At 41.4% G+C, this 20,815-nt stretch overlaps 1 protein-coding gene across 3 annotated transcripts in view; it reads right to left on the bottom strand.

Moving 5' to 3' along the window:
* Positions 1 to 20,815, bottom strand: part of zdhhc11 (zinc finger DHHC-type containing 11) — a 112,114-nt gene that overhangs the window by 31,255 nt on the left and 60,044 nt on the right. For 2 of the 3 annotated variants that reach the window (XM_048616997.1, XM_048616991.1), the window contains exons 2-3: positions 11,220 to 11,441; positions 1,267 to 1,445 (exon numbers count right to left, since the gene is read on the bottom strand). In XM_048616997.1, coding sequence (XP_048472954.1) covers positions 1,267 to 1,445; positions 11,220 to 11,441 — 401 coding nt within the window. Of the gene's footprint in view, positions 1 to 1,266; positions 1,446 to 11,219; positions 11,442 to 16,742; positions 16,848 to 20,815 lie in introns of those variants that run through there. The other variant, XM_020523265.2, reaches the window with a different exon arrangement.

The following is a 20,815-nucleotide window of genomic DNA, read 5'->3' as shown; positions in this document are numbered from 1 at the left end:
TTCCACAACCTTCCCATTCATTCTCAACCTGTCTCCCATATTTCAGTGGGAGATTTCTATTGAGGCCTTTTAGCGGCTAATTCACATTGTAGCCCACTGCCCACCTTCTGACCAATACGTTCCAAGGTGAGCTGGGGAGTGCACTGGATCATTAAAAGGCCTGATTGAGAGAAAGAGTATTTGGCATTGAAGGGCAAGCTGGGAGTTACACTGCTGCCCTTGATGGCACCACACACATGCTCATGAGCTCCAGCCCACCCGCACTCACCTTTAGTCTGTGTTTGTTTGGTTATCCTTGGCCTCTGATGGTACACCTCTGGCATCTGCTGGTGCAGTTGTACAGCTACCAGCCTCTGGTAGGCCAGCAGCTCTCACAAGGTGGTATTTGTTTCCATGGGTGGCCTGCATCTGTCTACTTAAATATCTGATAGGCCTTCCTGAAAGAAGGCAATGGCCAGAGCTTGCCTGTTCTTCAACCAGTAGGCAAAATCTCTTTTGCCTGCATTAAATACCACCCATGGTGTTAGGAGAGGGCAAAAAATTAAAGAATATGCTTAATGGGAGAAAGCATTTGGACTTGCAGTTATGAGCAGGCTGACAGATTGAAAGTAACCAGCAATACTTTCAGTGGGGAGATGAAGCAAAGACAAAATAATTATTTAGTGAGGTATGATGATTTGGAAAGCATAGCCTAAAACAGAGGTGAAGCATACTCTACAGTAACCTTTGTTGTTTGTTGTGATGTGCTTATGGAAAAAAGACAATTCAGATGACAATGCAAAACAAAATCCACCTTGAAACACTGCAAAGCCAGACAGTATCAGCAAGTAATGTGAGCACAGGATAGCATCATGGGTGAGCCCGTTCTCTCCACATGTTATGTCCACACATGTAAACATTTAAGGGCAACTGAGTGCATTCATAAAAGGATTGTTAAATAAATATATGGTGTATTTTCCCCAGACCCCACTCTCCACCAGCTCCAAACTGCAAAGACAACCCTTCAACTCCAAACTCTCCCTTGAGTTAAGTTGATCAGAGTCAACGAAGGCCACAGATAAGCCTCAGACTTCTCTTGTCCTTTTGGCTCACTGAGCAATGCACAGAGCACTTCAGCTGTTGCTGGGACCTGCTGATTCTTAGTTTGATTCATGCTGTGTGCGGTAATAATCTCTATCCCTTTTATTGACATTAAAAGTGCAGAGACTCAAATAGAACAGAATGTGTGAACTCATGAACCCTCTGTGGAACCAGGCTGATACATACACATCCACTTCACACAGATAGCAGTGTTGATTCTGAATGACATGAGGATGCTTGGCTCGATCGAGAGTTGGCATGGGAGTGTTGTAGTTTTTTCTGGTACGCACACTGTTGTCTGCTGGGTCAATGGAGACAGCAACCAGATGGACAATGAAATGATACACAAACAACGTGCCAATTATCTGAAATCACTGGTGTTAAGGGAGAAAACTAGACCGAGGAAGTGAAGGAATTTTTTAAAGAAACAAGTTAACGCTACTTACATAATGTCATACAGCACTGAAACAGACCTTTTAGTTCAACTCGTCCGTGCCAACCAGACATCCCAATCTGACCTTGTCCCATTTGCCAGCATTTGGCCCACATACGTCTAAACTCTTCCCATTCATATATCCATCCAGATGCCTTTTAAATGTTATAATTATACCCGCCTCCACCACTTCCTCTGGCAGCTTGTTCCATATGCACACCACTCTCTGTGTGAAAACGTTACCCCTCTCACGTTAAACTTATGCCCTCTAGTTTTGGACTGCCCCACCCTAGGAAAAAGACCTTGACTATTCACTTTATCCATGCCCCTCATGATTTTATAAACCTCTATAAGGTCACCCCTCAGCCTCTGACGCTCCAGGGAAAAAACCCCAGGCTATTCAGCCTCTTGTTATACCTCAAGCTCTCCAGTCTCAGTAACATCCTTGTAAATCTTTTCTGCACCCTCTCAAGTTTAACAACATCCTTCGTATAGAAGGGCGACCAGAACTGATCTTTAGTTCAAGCCAATACACAGTAAGCAGGCCCATTGCATAATTAGAGATAGTAGGAACTGCAGATGCTGGAGAATCTGAGACAACAAGGTGCAGGGCTGGATGAACACAGCAGGCAAGCAGCATCATAGGAGCAGAAAGGCTGACGTTTCGGGCCTAGACCCTTCATCAGAAAAGGGGGAGGGGAAGGGGATTCTGAAATAAATAGGGAGAGAGTGGGAGGCGGATAGAAGATGGATAGAGGAGAGGAAACAAACAGGTCGAAGAGGCGGGGATGGAGCCAGTAAAGGTGAGTGTAGGTGGGGAGTTAGGGAGGGGATAGGTCAGTCCAGGGAGGACGGACAGGTCAAGGGGGTGGGATGAGGTTAGTCGGTAGGAGATGGGGGTGCGGCTTGAGGTGGGAGGAGGGGATAGGTGGGAGGAAGAACAGGTTAGAGAGGCGGGGGCGAGCTGGGCTGGTTTTGGGATGCGGTAGGGGGAGGGGAGATTTTGAAGCTTGTGAAATCCACATTGATACCATTGAGCTGCAGGGTTCCCAAGCGGAATATGAGTTGCTGTTCCTGCAACCTTCGGATGGCATCGTTGTGGCACTGCAGGAGGCCCAGGATGGACATGTCGTCTGAGGAATGGGAGGGGGAGTTGAAATGGTTCGCGACTGGGAGGTGCAGTTGTTTATTGCGAACCGAGCATAGGTGTTCTGCAAAGCGGTCCCCGAGTTCACTGGTTGAAGGGAAATGAGAGAATGCAGCAGGAAATCTGGGAGGAAATCTGGTGAAATTCGACACTAAATAACAACAACCTTTACCTTGCTGACCATCTTAACCCTGAGTATGGTGGAATTCACGTTACTGACAGAATCAAATACAACCACTAATCCAAAATGGCATTAATCCGCAATTCACAGTAATAGTAGCAATTGAGTAAAAACATGCCTCGATGTACACTACAACTGGCATTTCATTATAAAAATTGAGGGAAGAAAGAGTCTTCAACCGTTCAGCCAGTTCTTTGACCACACATCAGACTGGCAACATTGGTATTTTACATGTGACACCTGAGATGGGGCAAAATATCGGAGATTCTAGTTTGTGGAGTATTCCAGTAGGTAGGGTGCCAAATGTCACGAATTCTATTGGGCAGAACATCAAAACACTATGCAACACAGCATTCAGTCTTTTCCTGTTGGTCAGTTTTATATGTTCACACATGAATGAAAATATCTATCTTTTTCACAAGTTAGATCCTGCTCCAGCAAAATTCATGAAAAAGACGCCTTGTTCATTTTTCCCAATAGATTGCTGCTATATTATAGGTCGGTCAGTTTGATCAGGCATAGTCAAAGGTTACAGGTTCAAGTCACAGTTCATTGGCTTGAGTAGTGAAATCTGAATAATCAGTGCAAAACAGTACTGAGGGAGTGCTACACTGTCAGGGGTGCTTTTATTTTCAGTACAAAGTTATATCAAGGTACTGCCTGCCCTCTCAGGTGGTAAGAGATGAATTGCATTATTTTGAATAAAACTAGATCAGTTTCTCCTGGTATCACAAAAACAGGTTGTTATCTACTCTTTGTCACATTGGTATTTAAAGGAGTTGGCTGTGCATAAACTAAAACCATGAAACTGGAAGAAAAAGGACCAGGAGTAATCCACCTCCCTCCAGAACCAGTCCTAATGTCCCAGGAAGCTGTAACACTCCCCCTTGCACCAACTTTCCAGCCATGTATCCATCTATGATGGGGAAATTGCTGGACTTCATCATCAAAGACAGGGTAACTGATTACCTTGAAAAAATCTAGTTAATCAACGAGAGTCAGTATAGATTCATGACAAACCTCAGAGATTTTTGAAGAGGTGACAAAGGTGGTGGCAGAGGTAAGTCAATAGATGTTGTTTATATGGGCTTCCAGGCAGCTTTTGATAAAGTCTCAAACAAATGACTGTTAGCTCTAGTGGAAGTACATGGAAAATTGAGGGCAAACTACTCACATGGATAGGAAATCAGTTGAATGTCAGGAAACAGAGTTGGAATAATGGGTAAGTACACAAAGTGACTAGTGGTGTCCTGCAGGGATCTGTATTGGGGCCTCAGTTATTCACAATATTCATTAATGATTTGGATAATTGCATGAAAAGTCAAATATCCAAATTTGCTGATGACACAAAATTGGCAGCATTGTAGACAGTATTGATGATTATATAAACTTACAACAGAATGTTGACAGATTAGGTAAATGGACAAAGCTGTGGAAATGGAAGTGTGAGGTTATCCATTTCAGACTGAAAATAGATCAAGGTACTTTTTTAAAAAAAGCATAAGGTTGAATTCAGTGGCAGCCCAACGAGATTTGTGGGTTCAGGCTGTAGCTCCTTAAAATGCTACAAACTGGTACAGAAAATAGTCAAGGCGGCTAATGGAATGCTAGCTTTTATATCTAAAGTGTTGGAGTATGGAGATGCAGACGTTATGCTGCAGCTACACAAAACCCTAGTCAGACCCCACTTAGAGTACTGTGCACAGATCTAGGCACCACACCTTAGGAAGGATGTTTTGGCCCTGGAGGGAGCTCAACACAGGTTTACAAGGATGAGACCTGGGCTTCAGGGGTTATGAGGAGAGATTAGACAAATAAGGCCATTATTCTCTAGAATTTAGAAGGTTAAGGGGTGATCTAATCGAGGTATTCAGGATATTAACAGGGAAAGACAGGGTAGATAAAGATAAACTACTTCCACTGGTTAAAGATTCTATTATCATCATTAGGGCCAGGCCATTCAGGAGAGATGTTAGAAAAGACTTCTACACACAAACAGTAGTAGAGGTTTGAAAATCTCTTCCTCAGATAGCAGTTGATGCTAATTCAATTGTTAAATATAAATCTGAGATAGATAATTTTTTTATGAAGCAAGTGTATCGAGGGATATGGGACCAAGGCAGGCATATGGAGTTAGGCTACAGGTCAGTCATGATCTTATTGAATTGCAGAGCAGGCTTGAGGGGCTGAATGTTCTTAACTTGTTTGTATGTTCCTATCTGATCTATCCTGCTATTTCTACCCTGATTAGCCCATGGCATTGGTAGTAATCCTGAGATCAATACTTTTGAGATCCTACTTTTCAACTTACTTCCGGGCTCCCTATGTTCCGCTTTTTGAAACTCACACCTTCTTTTTAACCTATGTTCTTAGCACCACTGTGTACCACGACCACTAGCTGTTCACCCTCCCCTTCCAGAATGTCCTGTAATCACTCTGAGACATCCTTGACCCCAGCACTAGGGAGTCAATGTACATTTGTTATTGCACTTTAAAATGCGTTGACATACTATCTATAGAATCTCCTGAGATAAGGAAAGATGCTACAAGTTCTATCTTTCAAAATCACTTCACTTTATTTTCCATGGGTGCCCGAGATTACCTTGACCTCATCGTTGCAGTCTGACAAAGAACAGCAACAGATTTTAACACTGAGGTAAACTAAGTTCGATTTACAGATAGTAGTAACTGCAGATGCTGGAGAATTTGAGATAACAAGCTGTAGAGCTGGATGAACACAGCAGGCCAAGCAGCATCAGAGGAGCAGGAAGGCTAATGTTTCGGGCCTAGACCCTTCTTCAGAAAATCGATTTACAGATGTTCTGGGTATAGATACTTGGCTTTTAAATCTTTTTTTTTCATAATAGCACTTGTGCTTGGTGAGTGGTTGAGGTTATAGCATTTGAAACTTTATATACTGCTGGTTGCTACAGGAACATTTTCCCTTTGACCCCACTAATATTAGTTCCACGGTAAACATTTTCAACAGGGGACAACAGAGTTCCAAAACCCGATCTATTTAACTAGAAGACAGTTCTGTTGTTTATTGAGCACATTCCTCATGCTTTAACACCTTCCTCAGTTAGTTCATTTTTGGTCAATGTTAAACAGTTGACAACTATATGATAAGAGTCAGCTATTGCTTAGTTGTGGTACTCACACCTTTCAGCCAGAAGGTAGTGGGTTCACTTCCGACTTGAGCCCATGCTCTAGGCTGACATCACAATACGCTGTTGAAAGATGTGCTGTCTTTCAGATGACAATATTAAACAGAATGCTCATTTGCCCTCTCAATTATGAATAAAAGATCTCATTGTATTATTTCAAAGGTGATTGGGGGATTATGTCTGATATCTCGGCCATAATTTGTCCCTCAAACATTAAAAATCAGATTAATCAACCCATTACCATATTGTTGTTTGTGGGACCTTGCCGTGTACAAATGGCTGCTGTTTTGCCAACATTACACGAGTGACTGCATTTCAAGAAATACTTAATTGGCTATGATAGGCTTAAACATGATCTAGAACATAAAGCACAGGAAACCAGACAGGCTGTACACAAATAGTGATCCTTTTAAGATGTGCATGTCTTAAACTGTGGTACCTAAAGATACAGATGGTCAAAGACCGATGATGAACACAAATTACAACAATGCCTCATCGTCTAAGGGCCTACCTCCTTCAAATCTCCTGCGTATCAGAGAGGACAAATTCCTTCTCATTGAATATGAGATCAAGGTTTCAGAGGATGTGAGAAACCTCGTGGTAACTGATGATCCACTGTTATCACAGATCTGAGGACTACCGCCACCTACAGGCTCTCTCTCCTTCTACACAATCTGTATGCTCCCTTTAACTTGCATAGTTCCAATGGGTATCTATTTTGGCATTCTATCCCTTTGCTGCCCTAGATATTGGCATGAGAATCTCATCTTGGTGAGAAAACTCAAATAGGATAGACCTGCACTTCTCATTTCTCATTGCCTTTCAACGCACTCAGTGCCACCAGTGGATTACAGGGAAATTAAAGTGGGAAGGACCTTTTCACTGGAGCCTGCTGCCTTTGAAGACATTCTCAGTGCAGTTAGCTGCCCCGAGCTGGCTTCTGACCTCATCACTGGGTTTCTGGCACCTATTGCCCATCCTCCTTTGTTCTTGAATTTTCTGCTCTCACTTTTGCTTTTATTGGGCTGCTTGTGACATTTTGTGGGTGAATTCACCCACTGCTCCAATATGCTTTGAACCCTGGTTCAAGCATTGTCACATTTGGGAGTGGGAGGCAGCTTGATGTCAAGGTGAAGGAGAAGGGAATAGAGAGTTGGCATAAGCCCATTGGAATGAATGGTTTGGTTTCAGCATTGTAAACTCTGTAAATTATCTTCAAAAACTGACCTTATGTAGAATCTTTAGTGTATTTGAATGGTATGAAACTTGAGAAGATAGCTGAAAACTAGCTGTTTCATTTAATAAAGCTTCACCCTCTCTACTTTATGTCAATGTTCTACCATAACAATGGCTATTACTGTCAGTGAGTCATGCTAGCTCATGAAGCATCTTGCTAAAAGTTCAAATGAAGCCTTCTGCTATGTTTTCTGGGAAACAATGTACAAATCATTATTATCCTCACAATTTTGTTCCTGCAATGTTTTCAAACCTTATTTTCATAGAAACAACTTAGGAAAAAGTGACTGATTGCTTCACGCCCGAACCAGATCTTGTAAAAAACTATCCAAGCCCCTGCTCACTACCGAGATTGCCACAATAAATATTTAACATCCTTAAAATATTGGCTGGCCAGGTTTCAGAATGTATTGCCTGTCAGGGTGGTCAGAAAAGATTTAATAGCAGCTTTTGCAAAGGAGTTGGATAAATACTTCAGAAAATAGGAGAAGATATTGTTGAGACATTGGGAATCTGTCGGTAAATGAGCCTAAATGTATTATGTTCAAAGAGCTGAATAGTCTCCTTCTGTGCTGTACTATTCTACAACTCAATGACAAAGGCAGAAATGGCATTTATCTGGTGTGCGATACTGTATTTTGAGACAAAAGGCTTCAGTCTGGTCTTTTGTATAAGATTAGTAAAAATCCATGTTGGCACTTTGTGAACCATGCAATGCCACAACGAACATTTTGCAAAGAATAACCTTGTCATTTTGAAGGATTATGTCAACATCACCACAGTAATTAACAGCACCGCAATATCCAGGCATGTTTCCAATCATATTACAGAGACTCCAAATAAAGTTGGTGATCATTGAAAGTGCTCATAATTTGAAGTATTATATATTGGCAGAATATTAGCCCGGGTACAAAATATAGAGCGCAGTTGTCAATTTCATAAACTGTCTAGGTGACTGAATAGAATCATTAGTGACTTAAGGGGAGCTTCAATATTAGTGATATTGATGGTATCACTGCCACTCAGGAAGCATATTCCAAATTTTCATTCAGGATTTTTAAAACAATTCATTTTCATAGCTTCACTGACATATGCTAATATTTATTGTGCATCCTAGTTGTTCTGAGGTGGTGGCTGCCTTCCGGAGTAGTTATTGTAGTGGTTTGAGACTAAATAAATCATTTGCAGCAAGAACTGGACACCATTCTGGCTTGTACTGATAAGTGACGAGCAACATTCATGTCACACAAGTGCTAAGCAATGACCATTGCCAACAAGAGAGAATTGGACAATTGCTTCTTGATATTCAATGTCTTCACCACTGCTGAATTCTCCACAATCAACATCCTGGAAGGTTACCATTGACTGGAAACGGAATTGGGTCATCAAAATAAATAGCATGGCTACAAGAGCAAGTCAGACCCTAGGAATTCTGCAGTGACTCGCTCAGCTGCTGACTCCCCAAAGCTCCTCCATTATTTACAAGGCACAAGTCAGGAGTGTGATGGAATGCTCTCTACTTTACTGGATGAGTGCACTCCAAAAACACTCAGAAACCTTGAGACTACCCAGAACAAAGTAGCCTGTTCGATCAGTGCCCCATTCTCCAACTTAAGCATTCACTCTTGCCGTCACAGACACACTGACGCAGAGTATGCCATTTACAAGATGCACCATAGCAACTCACCAAGGCTCCTCAGACAGCACCTTTCAAACTTGTAACCTCTATAATATAGAAGAATAAAGCCAACAGACACATGGTAATGTCACCTCCCACAAGCTCCCCTCCTAACCACATACCATCCTGAATTGAAACGATATTGTCATTCCTTCATTGTCACTGGTTCCTGAAATTCCCTTCCTAACAGCACCACAGGTGTACCTGGAACAAATGCACTGTAATGGTTCAAGAAGGCAGCTCACTATTACCTTCTCAAGGGCAGTAAGGGTTGGGCAGCAAAAGCTGGGCAATTCCCAGATCCCACTAAATAGTTTTTAAAATACAAGCAAAGACTTTGCTAGAGCAAGCCACAAAAGTCCTATCTTTGCTCACACAAAGGCAGTTCGCCATCCTGAAGGGGATTGCGACAGCTTTTGTTCTTGGGATGGGAGCGCTGCTGAGAAGGGTAGCATTTGTTGCCTGATGCTCTTCAGAAGGTGGTGATGGGCCATGTTTGTTCTTGAAACTCTCGGTCCATCCACACTTTTGCTAGGGAGGAAGTTCCAGGATGGAGTGGGAATGACTGGTCATATTGGAGCACTGACTGACCAGCTAATTCCTCAAAAGTCATTCACTCAAGACTTGATTATGATCCAGAGGGTGAGGTACATAAACAGGAGTGCAATCACCACAATGTCCTGTGTCATTGGTGGGACCTTGGATTTGCTGCACCAAATAACATCATTTGACACTGAGGTGTCCAAATGTAAAATCCGAGGTTTCGTAAATCATTCATTTCTGTTGTAACTCAGAGTCATAATCACCACAAATGGAAACTTTTGCTAGTCTATGGGCCTAATTGTGAATCATTCACAAGGTTGGACTTTCTGTTTGTGCATGAACCACACGAGTTTAGAATTATTCTCTTCTGCTCTTCAACTGAGAAATCAGCTCCACCCAGATTAGGTTTACCAACTCTGGTTGGACGCATCTCCAGAGATTTTATTTTAGGATCGTGCCTCCACCTACACAATCCCTGTACTTCTGTCATTGGTCACCCATGCTCAAAAATACATCACCTTCCCACAACTGGGGTGACACAGTGGCACAGTGGTTAGCACTGCTGCCTCATCGCACCAGTGACCCAGGTTTGATTCTGGCTTTGGGCAACTGTGTGGAGTTTGCAAGTTTCCCCTGTGTTAGCATGGTGCACTGGTTTCCTCCCACAGTCCAAAGATGTGCAATTTAGGTGGATTGGTCATGGCACATGTGGGCTTATGGGGATTTAGGGGGATGCTGGGTCTGGTTGGGACACTCGGAGGGTCGGTGTGCACTTGATGGGCCGAATAGCCTCTTTCCACACTGTAAGTTTTCTATGATTCTAACAGGTCAGTAAGCAAATAAATTTTACATTACCCAGCTGGGTGATTATTGACTATGAGTCAAACAGCTCCTCATCCTTCACCACATCCAGTATTTTAGAATTAGCAGACAAAAGGTTAAAAAAAAATTATCCTTCATTGCATTTATGAAGTTACTCTTGGGTTGCTTCCAGCAGAGTCCTGGAGTTTGTAGGCATGTAATGGAATCACATTGAAACATACAAAATTTCTACAGGACTCGACAGATAGATGCAGAAAGCAGTGTCTAGAACCAGCAGACACAGTCTCCAAATAAGAGGCAGGCCATTTGGGACCGAAAATAAGCAGTTTTCCTTCACTCAGAGCATTGAAGCTTTGGAAACCTCTATCCCAGAAGGCTGGGGAGGTTCAGTCAATCTGTTCAAGGTTGACATTGATAGATTTCTAGATATTAAAAATATCAAGGGATATGGTGATATTTGAGGAAAATGGCATGGAAGTAAAAGATCAGCCATGATCCAATTGAATGGTGGAGCAGGCGCAGAGGGCCTACTAGTCTACTCCTGCTCTGACATCTTATGTTCCTAGGGAGACTCTTGATGGCCATGCCTGAAGGGTTGGCTCTTTGATTGCACCATCTTGCCCTCCATATTGAGCTGAAAATGATCACTAACATGGTAATGAAAACAACAATCTCATATATGTGCAGTTATTAGCTTTTCTCTCCATTTCATGGTGATCTTGAGTGTGTGAAACTATACAATTTAATCCAATTGCTCAAAACAGAATCTGATGCTTGTTATGAATCTTTTTTTTTAAGGAATTAAGAGTAATCAAATTTATTTTAAAAGAGTTAGGGTAGGGTTTGCCGGTCTAATAAACATCATTAAACACACACAAGTTTCTTGCAATTTGACATGAATTGATTCCCCTGTCACATTTTGTAAAGGATACAGCATAACCAGTATATTTCCAAGCATATGGCAACATTGGTATGTAAATCCCAAAGGCAACAACGGCCAGGTAGAAAAATAGCACAAAGGCAATCAATTGGAAGGAATGCAGAGGTAATGTCCAACCATTGACTCTTGAACGTATTGGAGGAGCAACTAGATCATTTCTGCTGTTCTCCCGTTCAGGCCCAGTTTTTCGTAATCTCCGGTCATAACAATTCATCTGTGGGTAAAAAAGAAGAGGAGATAAAATTAATACCTCCCCTCCTCAAGTTGGTGATTGATTTTTCCAATATGCAAAAACTTCTACTTCTGAATGATCCAGTTTTTATAAGTTCCTACTATTCATTCTTGGGGTATCTGACATGGGCAAGGCTGGCATTGGCCACCCTTCCCTGGTTACCCCAAAGATGGGTGGTAGTGGTGGGCATTCTCCTTGATCCACACTGATACTCTTTGTATGGCATGATACAGCTGAGTAGGCCACTTCATGGTGGTAACAATGTTTTTGGGGGACTGCCGTCACATACAGGCCAGATCATTCCCTAAACGACCTCAGCGAACCAGTGATTTATTTTTACAACAAACAGCTTCATGTTTACTTTTACACATACTCTTTTTATACATATATTTGATTATATTTTGAACAGAATTCAAACTCTCAACCTGCTATTGAGAGATTTGAGCTTGTAATGTCTGGATTATGGGTCATGTGACATTGCCATATTGCATCTGTCAGCTTTTAGTCTAGCGATAACACTGGGGTGAAAATTCCAACATCAGAAGAAATCTTCTGCGGAAGTAAAAACTTTTAAGACATTAATCAAAGAAGATCAGGGCATTTTCCTTGGTGCCCTGGTCAATTATTTACTCCTTTTTGTCATTCATACAACCTTAGAGTCATACAGCATAGAAATAGACCCTTCGGTCCAACTAGTCCACACCAACCATGTTCCCAAACTAAATTAGTCCTACCTGCCTGTGCTTGACCTATATCCCTCCAAATATTCATGAACTTATCCAAATTTCTTTTAAACGTCGTAACTGTACCTGCATCCATCACGTTTTCTGGCAATTCATTCTACACACGAACCACCCTTTGTGTAAAAAAGTTGCCCCTCATGTCCTTTTTAAATCTTCCTCCTCTCACATTCAAAATATGCTCCCTAGTTTTGAACTCCCCCACTCTAGGGAAAAGATTTGTGTCAATCACCTTACCTATGCCCCTCATGATTTTATAAACCTCAATAAGGTCACCCCTCAAACTCCTACACTCCAGAGAATAAAGTTCCAGTCTTTCCAGCCTAGTTTTATATCTCAATTCCTCCATTCCCAGTAACATCCTGCTAAATTGTTTCTGAACCCTCTCCAGTTTAATAATATCCTTCCTAAAGCAGAGCGACCAGATCAGGACACAATACTTTCACCTCAACATGATACCCCAACTCCTATACTCAAAGGTCTGAGCAATAAACGTAAGCATGCTAAACATCTTTTCAACCACCTTGTCTACATGTGACACAAATTTCAAAGATTTACGTACCTGAGTGCCTGGGGCTCTCTGTTCTACTACACTTCTCAGGGCTCTACCATTAATTGTATAAGTCCTGTCCTTGTCTGTATTCCCAAAATGCATTATCTCACATTTATCCAAATTAAATTCCATCTGCCACTCCTCAGCCCATTGACCCAATTGATCAAAATCTCTTTATAATCTTAGATCACCTTCTTCACTTTCTTGCTTTATAATGGTCTTGTGAAGTGCCTTAGTATGAGCACAGGAGTAAATAGAACATGACACAAGTAAGGGTACAAGCACCAGAGTTCTGGATGACTTTGTGTTTATAGAGGATTGAATGTGGAAGACTGGCCAGTACTCAGAAACAAGTCCACATGTACAAAAAGAACAGGTAAGTGTTTTTTCAGTAAATCAGCTGAGGTCAGGACAGAATTATAGGATCTTTATGGAGGTGAAAATTGATGGTCTCAGTAATGGCGCAGAAATGGAATTGAAAGCTCATCACAGATTCAGTTATAGGACCAAGGTTGTGTACCATCTGTGTTGTTTAATGAGAAGGAATGTGCAAATGAGATGGTTTTAAACATATTCATATGTATACTTAGTGATTAATAGTGACATCAGCAGACACATGCAAGAGAATGAGAAGTAAGGTTGGAATAGTCCATACTAGTGAGAGATGTACTTACAGAGAACTGTATTATAAACAACCATGGAAATAAGAGAGTTTGCCGAAATCTACCTGAGTCAGGTAGCAGTCACTCATAGATAAGGGCAATTGACATTACAGGACACAAGCTGCCAGAATTGACAAGGGTAGCCGCTTCTCCAAAGTTCAAAATGGAACTTCAAGCCGCAAACCCAGTGACAGCAGAAACCAGTGTGATTCAGTCCCAGACAGCTGCTGAGATCAACGGCGTCAGTAACTAGGGGAATGGCTTTTGTGGTGAGGACAGAAGATAGTTTCTATTAACTTTGGACTTAAATTTCAGTCTGACAATTTTGAGACAGTGGAGAGGTCAAGAGAGGTTTTGATGAAGGTGTCATCAGCAAACCAATGATGTCTTTCTGATGAAGCTGTTGGAGGGCAGCATGTACATGAGAAATAGGAGTGGGTCAAGGTTCAAACTTTCATGGATACCAGAGGTAACAACTTGGGAATGGGTAAAACAAGTCTTTCTCGCTATAGTTAGATGGGTAAGAATACAACCAGTTGAGAGGAATCTCACCTAGGTGGATGACAATACAGAGCAGCTGGATGAAGATGATCGTCAACTGTGTTGAAAGCTGCAGACAGGTTGACAATGCCAAGAAAGAGATAATTTACATCAATCTTGAAAAATATTTGGATGGGAGTTTCACCATAGCACTATGGCCTCTCCTTGACTAAGTTACAATGGCCCAATACAGTCTTTAATGAGTCTTATTCTTGAAAATGTTGCTCCCATCACTACCAAGTTGGTAGTTTTCCATTATCATTTGACCTGATCTAGTAATATCCTTACTTTTCTTCAACCATTCACAGAACTTGACTTTGTTTTGAAATTCAGGAAATTTTCTTTATCTTGACAGTGGTTAGATGTGTAACCAGTTAACTTTTGAGTTGAAGCAAATCGCAAATAGGTTTTAAGGATTATTCATCATGCAAGAAGGGAGAAAAGATATGTTGAGAGAGTGAGATAAGGTAGAATGAGAGGAAGCTCATGCACAGCATGAACACCATGGGTAGGATGGCTTGTTTTTGTAATTCCAAATATTATGTGGTCCCAAATATTTTTGGTTACATCTCATTTAGCTTTGAACATAACCAATCAGATCAGGGTTTAGGAAGTGGGAAACATAGGCTTGCAAAGTAAACGGATACAGCAGTACTATAGGGTAACAATTTTGACAATGATTGAGAGTGGGTCAGAACGGGACAGAGTACACAAGTATAAAGAAAAGCAGGAAATAGGGACAAACAGAGAACAAAAAATAAAAAGTCAAAATTAATGGGTCTTTACTTAAATGTCATTTTCCCGACAAAATAAAAGAATTAATGGCACAAATAGAGATTAACAGGTATGATCTAATAACCATCATGGAAATATGGTTATGAGGTCATTGAAGCTGGAAATTGGATTGTATAGAATCAAAACAGATAGAGGTACAAAATAATAATGTGAAGAAGATATTGGTGAGAGTAATCTATAGCATCCCTAGCGGTAGCTGTTCTGTAGGACACAGAATAAATCAGAAGATAATGAAATCATGTAAAAGGGCAGTTCATAAATCATGAGTGTCTTTTATCTTTATGTAGATTGGGAAAATCAGATTGGCAGTGGTAGCCAAAGGGAAGAATTCATTCAGCATATTCAGGGTAGTTTCCTGGAACAATATATTATGGTTCCAAACAGTGATCAGGCTATTTTGGAACTGGTAAAGTGAATGAGACAGGTTTAATAAATTATCCAAGGGTAAAAGATCCCTAGAGAATAGTGACCATAACATGCTAGAAGAACATGCTAGACCATTCATTCAGTTTGAGTGAGAGAAACTGTGGTCACAAACAGCTGTGTTAAACGTAAATAAAAGTAATTATGTAGGAATGAGGCACAGTTGGCTATAGTGAACTGGGAAAGGAGTTTAGATATAAGGTGGCTGGTGAACAAAACTAGACATTTAAGAAACTGGTGCATGACTCACAGGTCATAACAAGAGAAAAACACAGCAACCAATTTGCATCCAGCAAAACTCTACAAACAACAAAATAGTGATGAGCAACGAATCTGTTTTAGTGATGTCTCTGTAAGGATAAATCATGGCCAGGTCCGGCATTACTTCCCTACTTGCCTTTGTCTTTGGAGAGGTGATAGCATTAAGACACTGTAATGAATAATCATCCTGAACCCTAGGCTAATTTTCTGGGGACATGGGTTCAAATCCCACAATGCCAGATGATTAAATTTGATAAGAAGCAATAAAAGTTGGCCTAGCTAGTGATACCCATGTCATAAATTAACAAGCTTTTTTAAAAAACTGCCCACTGAGTCTTCCACACCTGTCTTATTTCCATACTGTCTGAGGTTAGCACAAAGGACTCTCCTTCTCAACCCTTCCCCTCACCTGGTCTGGTAGGACAATGTTAACATTACCTTACACAGCATTTAGGACCTTGATTTAATGTCTCATCTAAAAGACAACTTACACAATGGGGAAGTGCTGGCTCAGTAGTGCCTGAAACAGCGAGAGAAATTATGCACCCAAGCATAAAACTGGGGAGTAAATCTAGGCATTGTTAACACAGAGGGCAGGATGAACTATATTGATAGCCAAAAATCGAGGTACTTTTCAAAAGAAAAAACTGATTAGAACAATCGATGTTGGAGACTTGCAAAAGTCACTATATATCTCAAAGAAAAGACATCAAAAAAGCCACAACTGGTATGTATGTGCTCTGTTAACATAGTAAACTGTCCAGAGGCATTCCGCAGGATTGATTTTCAAACAGAATTTGACTCTAAGCTACATAATATGATGTTGAGCCATGAACCAAAAGGCTGGCAAGAGGTCAGTCTTCAGGAGCATCATTAGAAAGGAAATGGTATATTAAACAGGACAAGAGAAATCTGAAACACCTCAAACAGATGATCATGGTGGGCAATGGTAACTTAGCCTTTTAACTGCACAAGTCAAACTGCTTGTAGATGCCTCAGCTTTACAAAGCTCAAAACACAGCCTACACAGAACCCCTTCATCACCCACAAATCTTAAAAATATCTGCAAAAGCAGAAAACTACTCAGGCTAAAACATAATCCTAAAAAGTGAAAAAGCATAATTCCCAATAAATAAAAATATAATTTGACCGCAGTTTTTCTTGATCAGTGAACAGAATTTGATTTAAGCTTTAGAGAAATGACTTTGCCTAGTTATATTGGAGTATACAATTCGCAGCATGCAAACAGGCTGTCTCCAAAATAACAACAGACACCTGAATATAATTTGCATTGAAACCAAACACCAACCTGTAAGGCTGAATTTCCTTTCATATCTGGCATCACTGGCACCATTTTTGATTCACAGGACCTGCTTTTGTTGTCCTGATGACTCCTGGCTTGGTGTTTTCCATCCCTGCCCCACAAAGAAATTCTTAAAACTGATGCCTTCTAGTTTAGATCATGACAGCTGTTGACTCTGTCAAAGTCAGTGAGACACTGCTGCTTTGTTTGATTTTAATATGAATGAGGTTGTGCGGTCAAAAACATGAAGGTAAACAGGACTCACAGGAATCAAGTTACTGACCCGAGGGACTGTCAAGAAAAAGACAGCCCAGAGAAGAGACAAAATCTCCCCTCCCCCTACCGCATCCCAAAACCAGTCCAACTCGTCCCTGCCTCCCTAACCTGTTCTTCCTCCCACCTATCCCCTCCTCCCACCTCAAGGCGCACCTCCATCTCCTACCGACCAACCTCATCCCACCCCCTTGACCTGTCTGTCCTCCCTGGACTGACCTATCCCCTTCCTAACTCCCTACCTACACTCACCTTTCCTGGCTCCATCCCCGCCTCTTCGACCTGTTTGTTTCCTCTCCACCTATCCTCTCCTCTATCCCTCTTCTATCCGCCTCCCACTCTCTCCCTATTTATTTCAAAACCCCCTTCCCCTCCCCCTTTTCTGATGAAGGGTCTAGGCCCGAAACGTCAGCCTCTCTGCTCCTATGATGCTGCTTGGCCTGCTGTGTTCATCCAGCCCTGCACCTTGTTGTCTCGGATTCTCCAGCATCTGCAGTTCCTACTATCCCAGAGAAGAGACAACAAGGTGCAGGGCTGGATGAACACAGCAGGCCAAGCAGCATCATAGGAGCAGTAAGGCTGACGTTTTGGGCCTAGACCCTTCATCAGCCCAGCCCAGAGAAGGCTTTGATTTATAAAACACAGCAGAGCGTCTAGGACAGAGGTAGATTAAGAATTCTCGAGGCCACAGACAGCAACATTCAAGGAATCACATCCCCCAATCCATCAAAACACAACAAATATGTTCTAAAACCTATACAGAAACAGGCTAATTGTATGTTTCGGCAATCCATAAATAAAACAAAATATATCATTAATAGTGCTTAAATGAAACCAATCTGGCCAGAGAAAGAAATGTTAGAAAAGGCGATCAAAACTATGATATAAACAAGAGGTTTTAAGGGTAAATGTGTTTGTTTGTGTGTGGATGTGAGTTCAGGATGTCCTGAAGAGCTTTACAGCACATGTTTCTTTTCCTTAATTTAGTGAAGGCACTTCTGTAATCTAGAAGACATGGCCTACCCTTGTTCCTGTTTCTTAAAGTCTTATGGCAGCCAACTAGCACACAGTCAGCATCCACAAACAGCATTGTGATAATACCTAGATAATATGTTCCAATTATGTTGATTGAGCAATTAGATATTGTCCAGAGCTCCCAATTCTTTTTATGTCTACCTGAGAGTGCAGATGGTTTAACATTCATGAAAGACTGCACATCGGAGAGTCTAACACTTTTGCATTACTTCACCAGAGTGTCAGCCTAGACTTTGCACTCAAATCACAGGAAGTGGGACATGAACATGCATGTTGCTAACTCAGAGATGTCAGCAAACATCTTCGGAGGAAAGAGATATGGAGAAGTTTAGGGAGGTAATTACTGGGCTTCGGGTCTAGATGGCTGAGGCATCTAGTGTTAAGTGAAGGAATTAGGGGTTGGACAAAAGAGAAGCACAGAGTTCTCAGAAGACTAATGAAGTTACACACAGGGTCAGAGGGATGGGAACAGGTGAGCACATGGAGAGATCAGGGCACAGTGATGAAAATTTTACATTGAGGAATTGCCAGACTGGGAGTCCACAAGGCCAGCAAGCACAGGGTATTGGATGAACAAACTTCATGTAAGCTAGGACATGGACAGAGTGTTGGATGAGTTTCAGTTTATGAATGAATGAAGTTGGAAAGTCCAGCAGGAACAGCATAGGAATAATCAAGATCAAAGGTAACAAAGGTATGGAGGAGTGGTTCATTCAATAGGTGGAGATGGACCTATTCAGAGAATTTTGTGTAAGGGATCATCTGTCTGAAGGGGGTTAATGTTCATATTACATTGGTTCCACCATTCTGATGATATAACGCACAGTTTGTAGGCAAAGGCAAGGAGTTTTACTCAAGCTTTCAGAGGGAGCAGAAGTAATTGCACAAGCTCCCGAAGGTCCTTAGTAATTATTTCTGACCAAATGTGTACTCATTGTTACTTAGTAATAAACTTTCTTGTTATCTAAAAGCAGTGCCTCATTTTAGATACTCTACTGTGCTGTATCCTTTATCACTTATCAATAGAAAGGCTTAAGACAAAGCAAAAACAAATGAGGATTGGTGGCAACAAACTATCTCAAACAAGCCTTATTCAGCACCACATATAGTCAGCATCACAAAGTACCAGGAATGGTCTTCTGTGAAAAAAGCACATGGTTTCAATGGTGTGAATCTGGTGACCACCATGAAAAGTAATTCAGAACACCCAGAAGAAAAGAGAACATTTCAAGCAGTGCGTTTGTCACTTTAAGAACATTAACACTTGAAGAAGACCCAGACAGTTAGCAAGCAGCTGAAATGCAATTACCAACAGCGAAAGACAGCAGCACATGTCACAGGATTGTCAGATCCAGAAAACAAAACTCCTGTCAGCACGGAAGACAGATCAGAAGATGAAATTCTGTAAAGTTTGTGGAAGGAAACAAATTCAGAAAACATGACTGAGCGGTACAACCCATTTGCACTCATTCAGAAATATTTCACTGACCATCTTCGGACAATAGAAGATTCAAAGACGTAATGCACTGACAGAGAGGTGATTGAGCAGCAATCTTTCAGTAACGTGACTGAGATTTTGAAGTAGTGTACTTCATCAGTCAAACTACCACAGAGGGTGACTGAAGCCATCCAACTTGATCAACAAGTTGAAGGAGATAAGCTGTACATAATCCACAGAAGCCAGACCTAAATCCACAGATTCAAGACATGGTCAAGAATAAGAAAATGCCTGTTGGACATTCACAAGATTACATATGCACCAGGTGAGGTTATGAACTAACTACCTGTGTTAGCAGACAAGAATTCCTCAGTGACGAAAATTCAAGCTATTAAAAAGGTCCTTCAGATAAGATCATGGACCAACAAGATTTATAAAGAACAACAACCTCTCCAAAGAATATCCAGATGGAAAAGATTATCTGGGGAGAGATAGTTCACAGATGAGAACCAGGGTTATCAGACCTCAAGCAAAGGACCTCGCATTTTTCCAAGTTCAAAAAGGAATGTGCGACACACCCAACCACCTACATTTTTGAAGTCAGAGTCCTGAGGGAGATGGTAAATACAATATGGTTATATGCATGATTGTACAATGGGTTAAGAATGAAAAAATACTTGGGTCAGATGTTATGTAAGGTAATGGTTCTGAAGGAATTAATGTTCACGCTACTCTGGTTCTGCTATTCTCTTGATCTCTCACACACAGTCTGCACGTGCAGACAAGAAGTTCCACTTTGGGTTGCAGAGGGAAGACGTGTATCTGTACCAGCTTAAGGTCCTATAGTTTTGTAGCTCATTAACACCTTAGAATATACAACACAGAACAGTACAGCACAGGAATGGGCCCTTCAGCCCACAATTCTCAAGTATATCTGGGGATGAGCAATAAATGCTGGTTCAGCCGGTGATGCCCACATCCATAAATGAACAAAAATAAGTGCCTGACCAAATGTAGTTATGCTTATTGATATCATGCAATGAAATGTCGTTATCTAAGAATAGTGGCTGTTTTTAGCGACTCTACTGCAGTGTATGATCGCCACTAACCACTAGCTTATGCAATATTGTATGCAACCTTCTTACATTTCTTACTACTCCATCTCCCCCAAGACAAATCAAAACACCAGAGGATTGGTGGCAGTGAACTATATCTTAAACATCCCTTTTCCACTAACACATTTTGGTAGAGGTGGCAAAAACCATATGGTATTAGGAGTGGACATTTGGGGAAATATCACAGTGTAGAGTTGCATGAACACAGCAGGCCAGGC

This window comes from Rhincodon typus, chromosome 2 (assembly GCF_021869965.1).
Source record: "Rhincodon typus isolate 14 chromosome 2, sRhiTyp1.1, whole genome shotgun sequence".
NCBI classification, from domain to species: domain Eukaryota; kingdom Metazoa; phylum Chordata; class Chondrichthyes; order Orectolobiformes; family Rhincodontidae; genus Rhincodon; species Rhincodon typus.
Note: the sequence above shows the minus strand (reverse complement) of the source record. Positions and strands in the feature narration are given on the sequence as shown.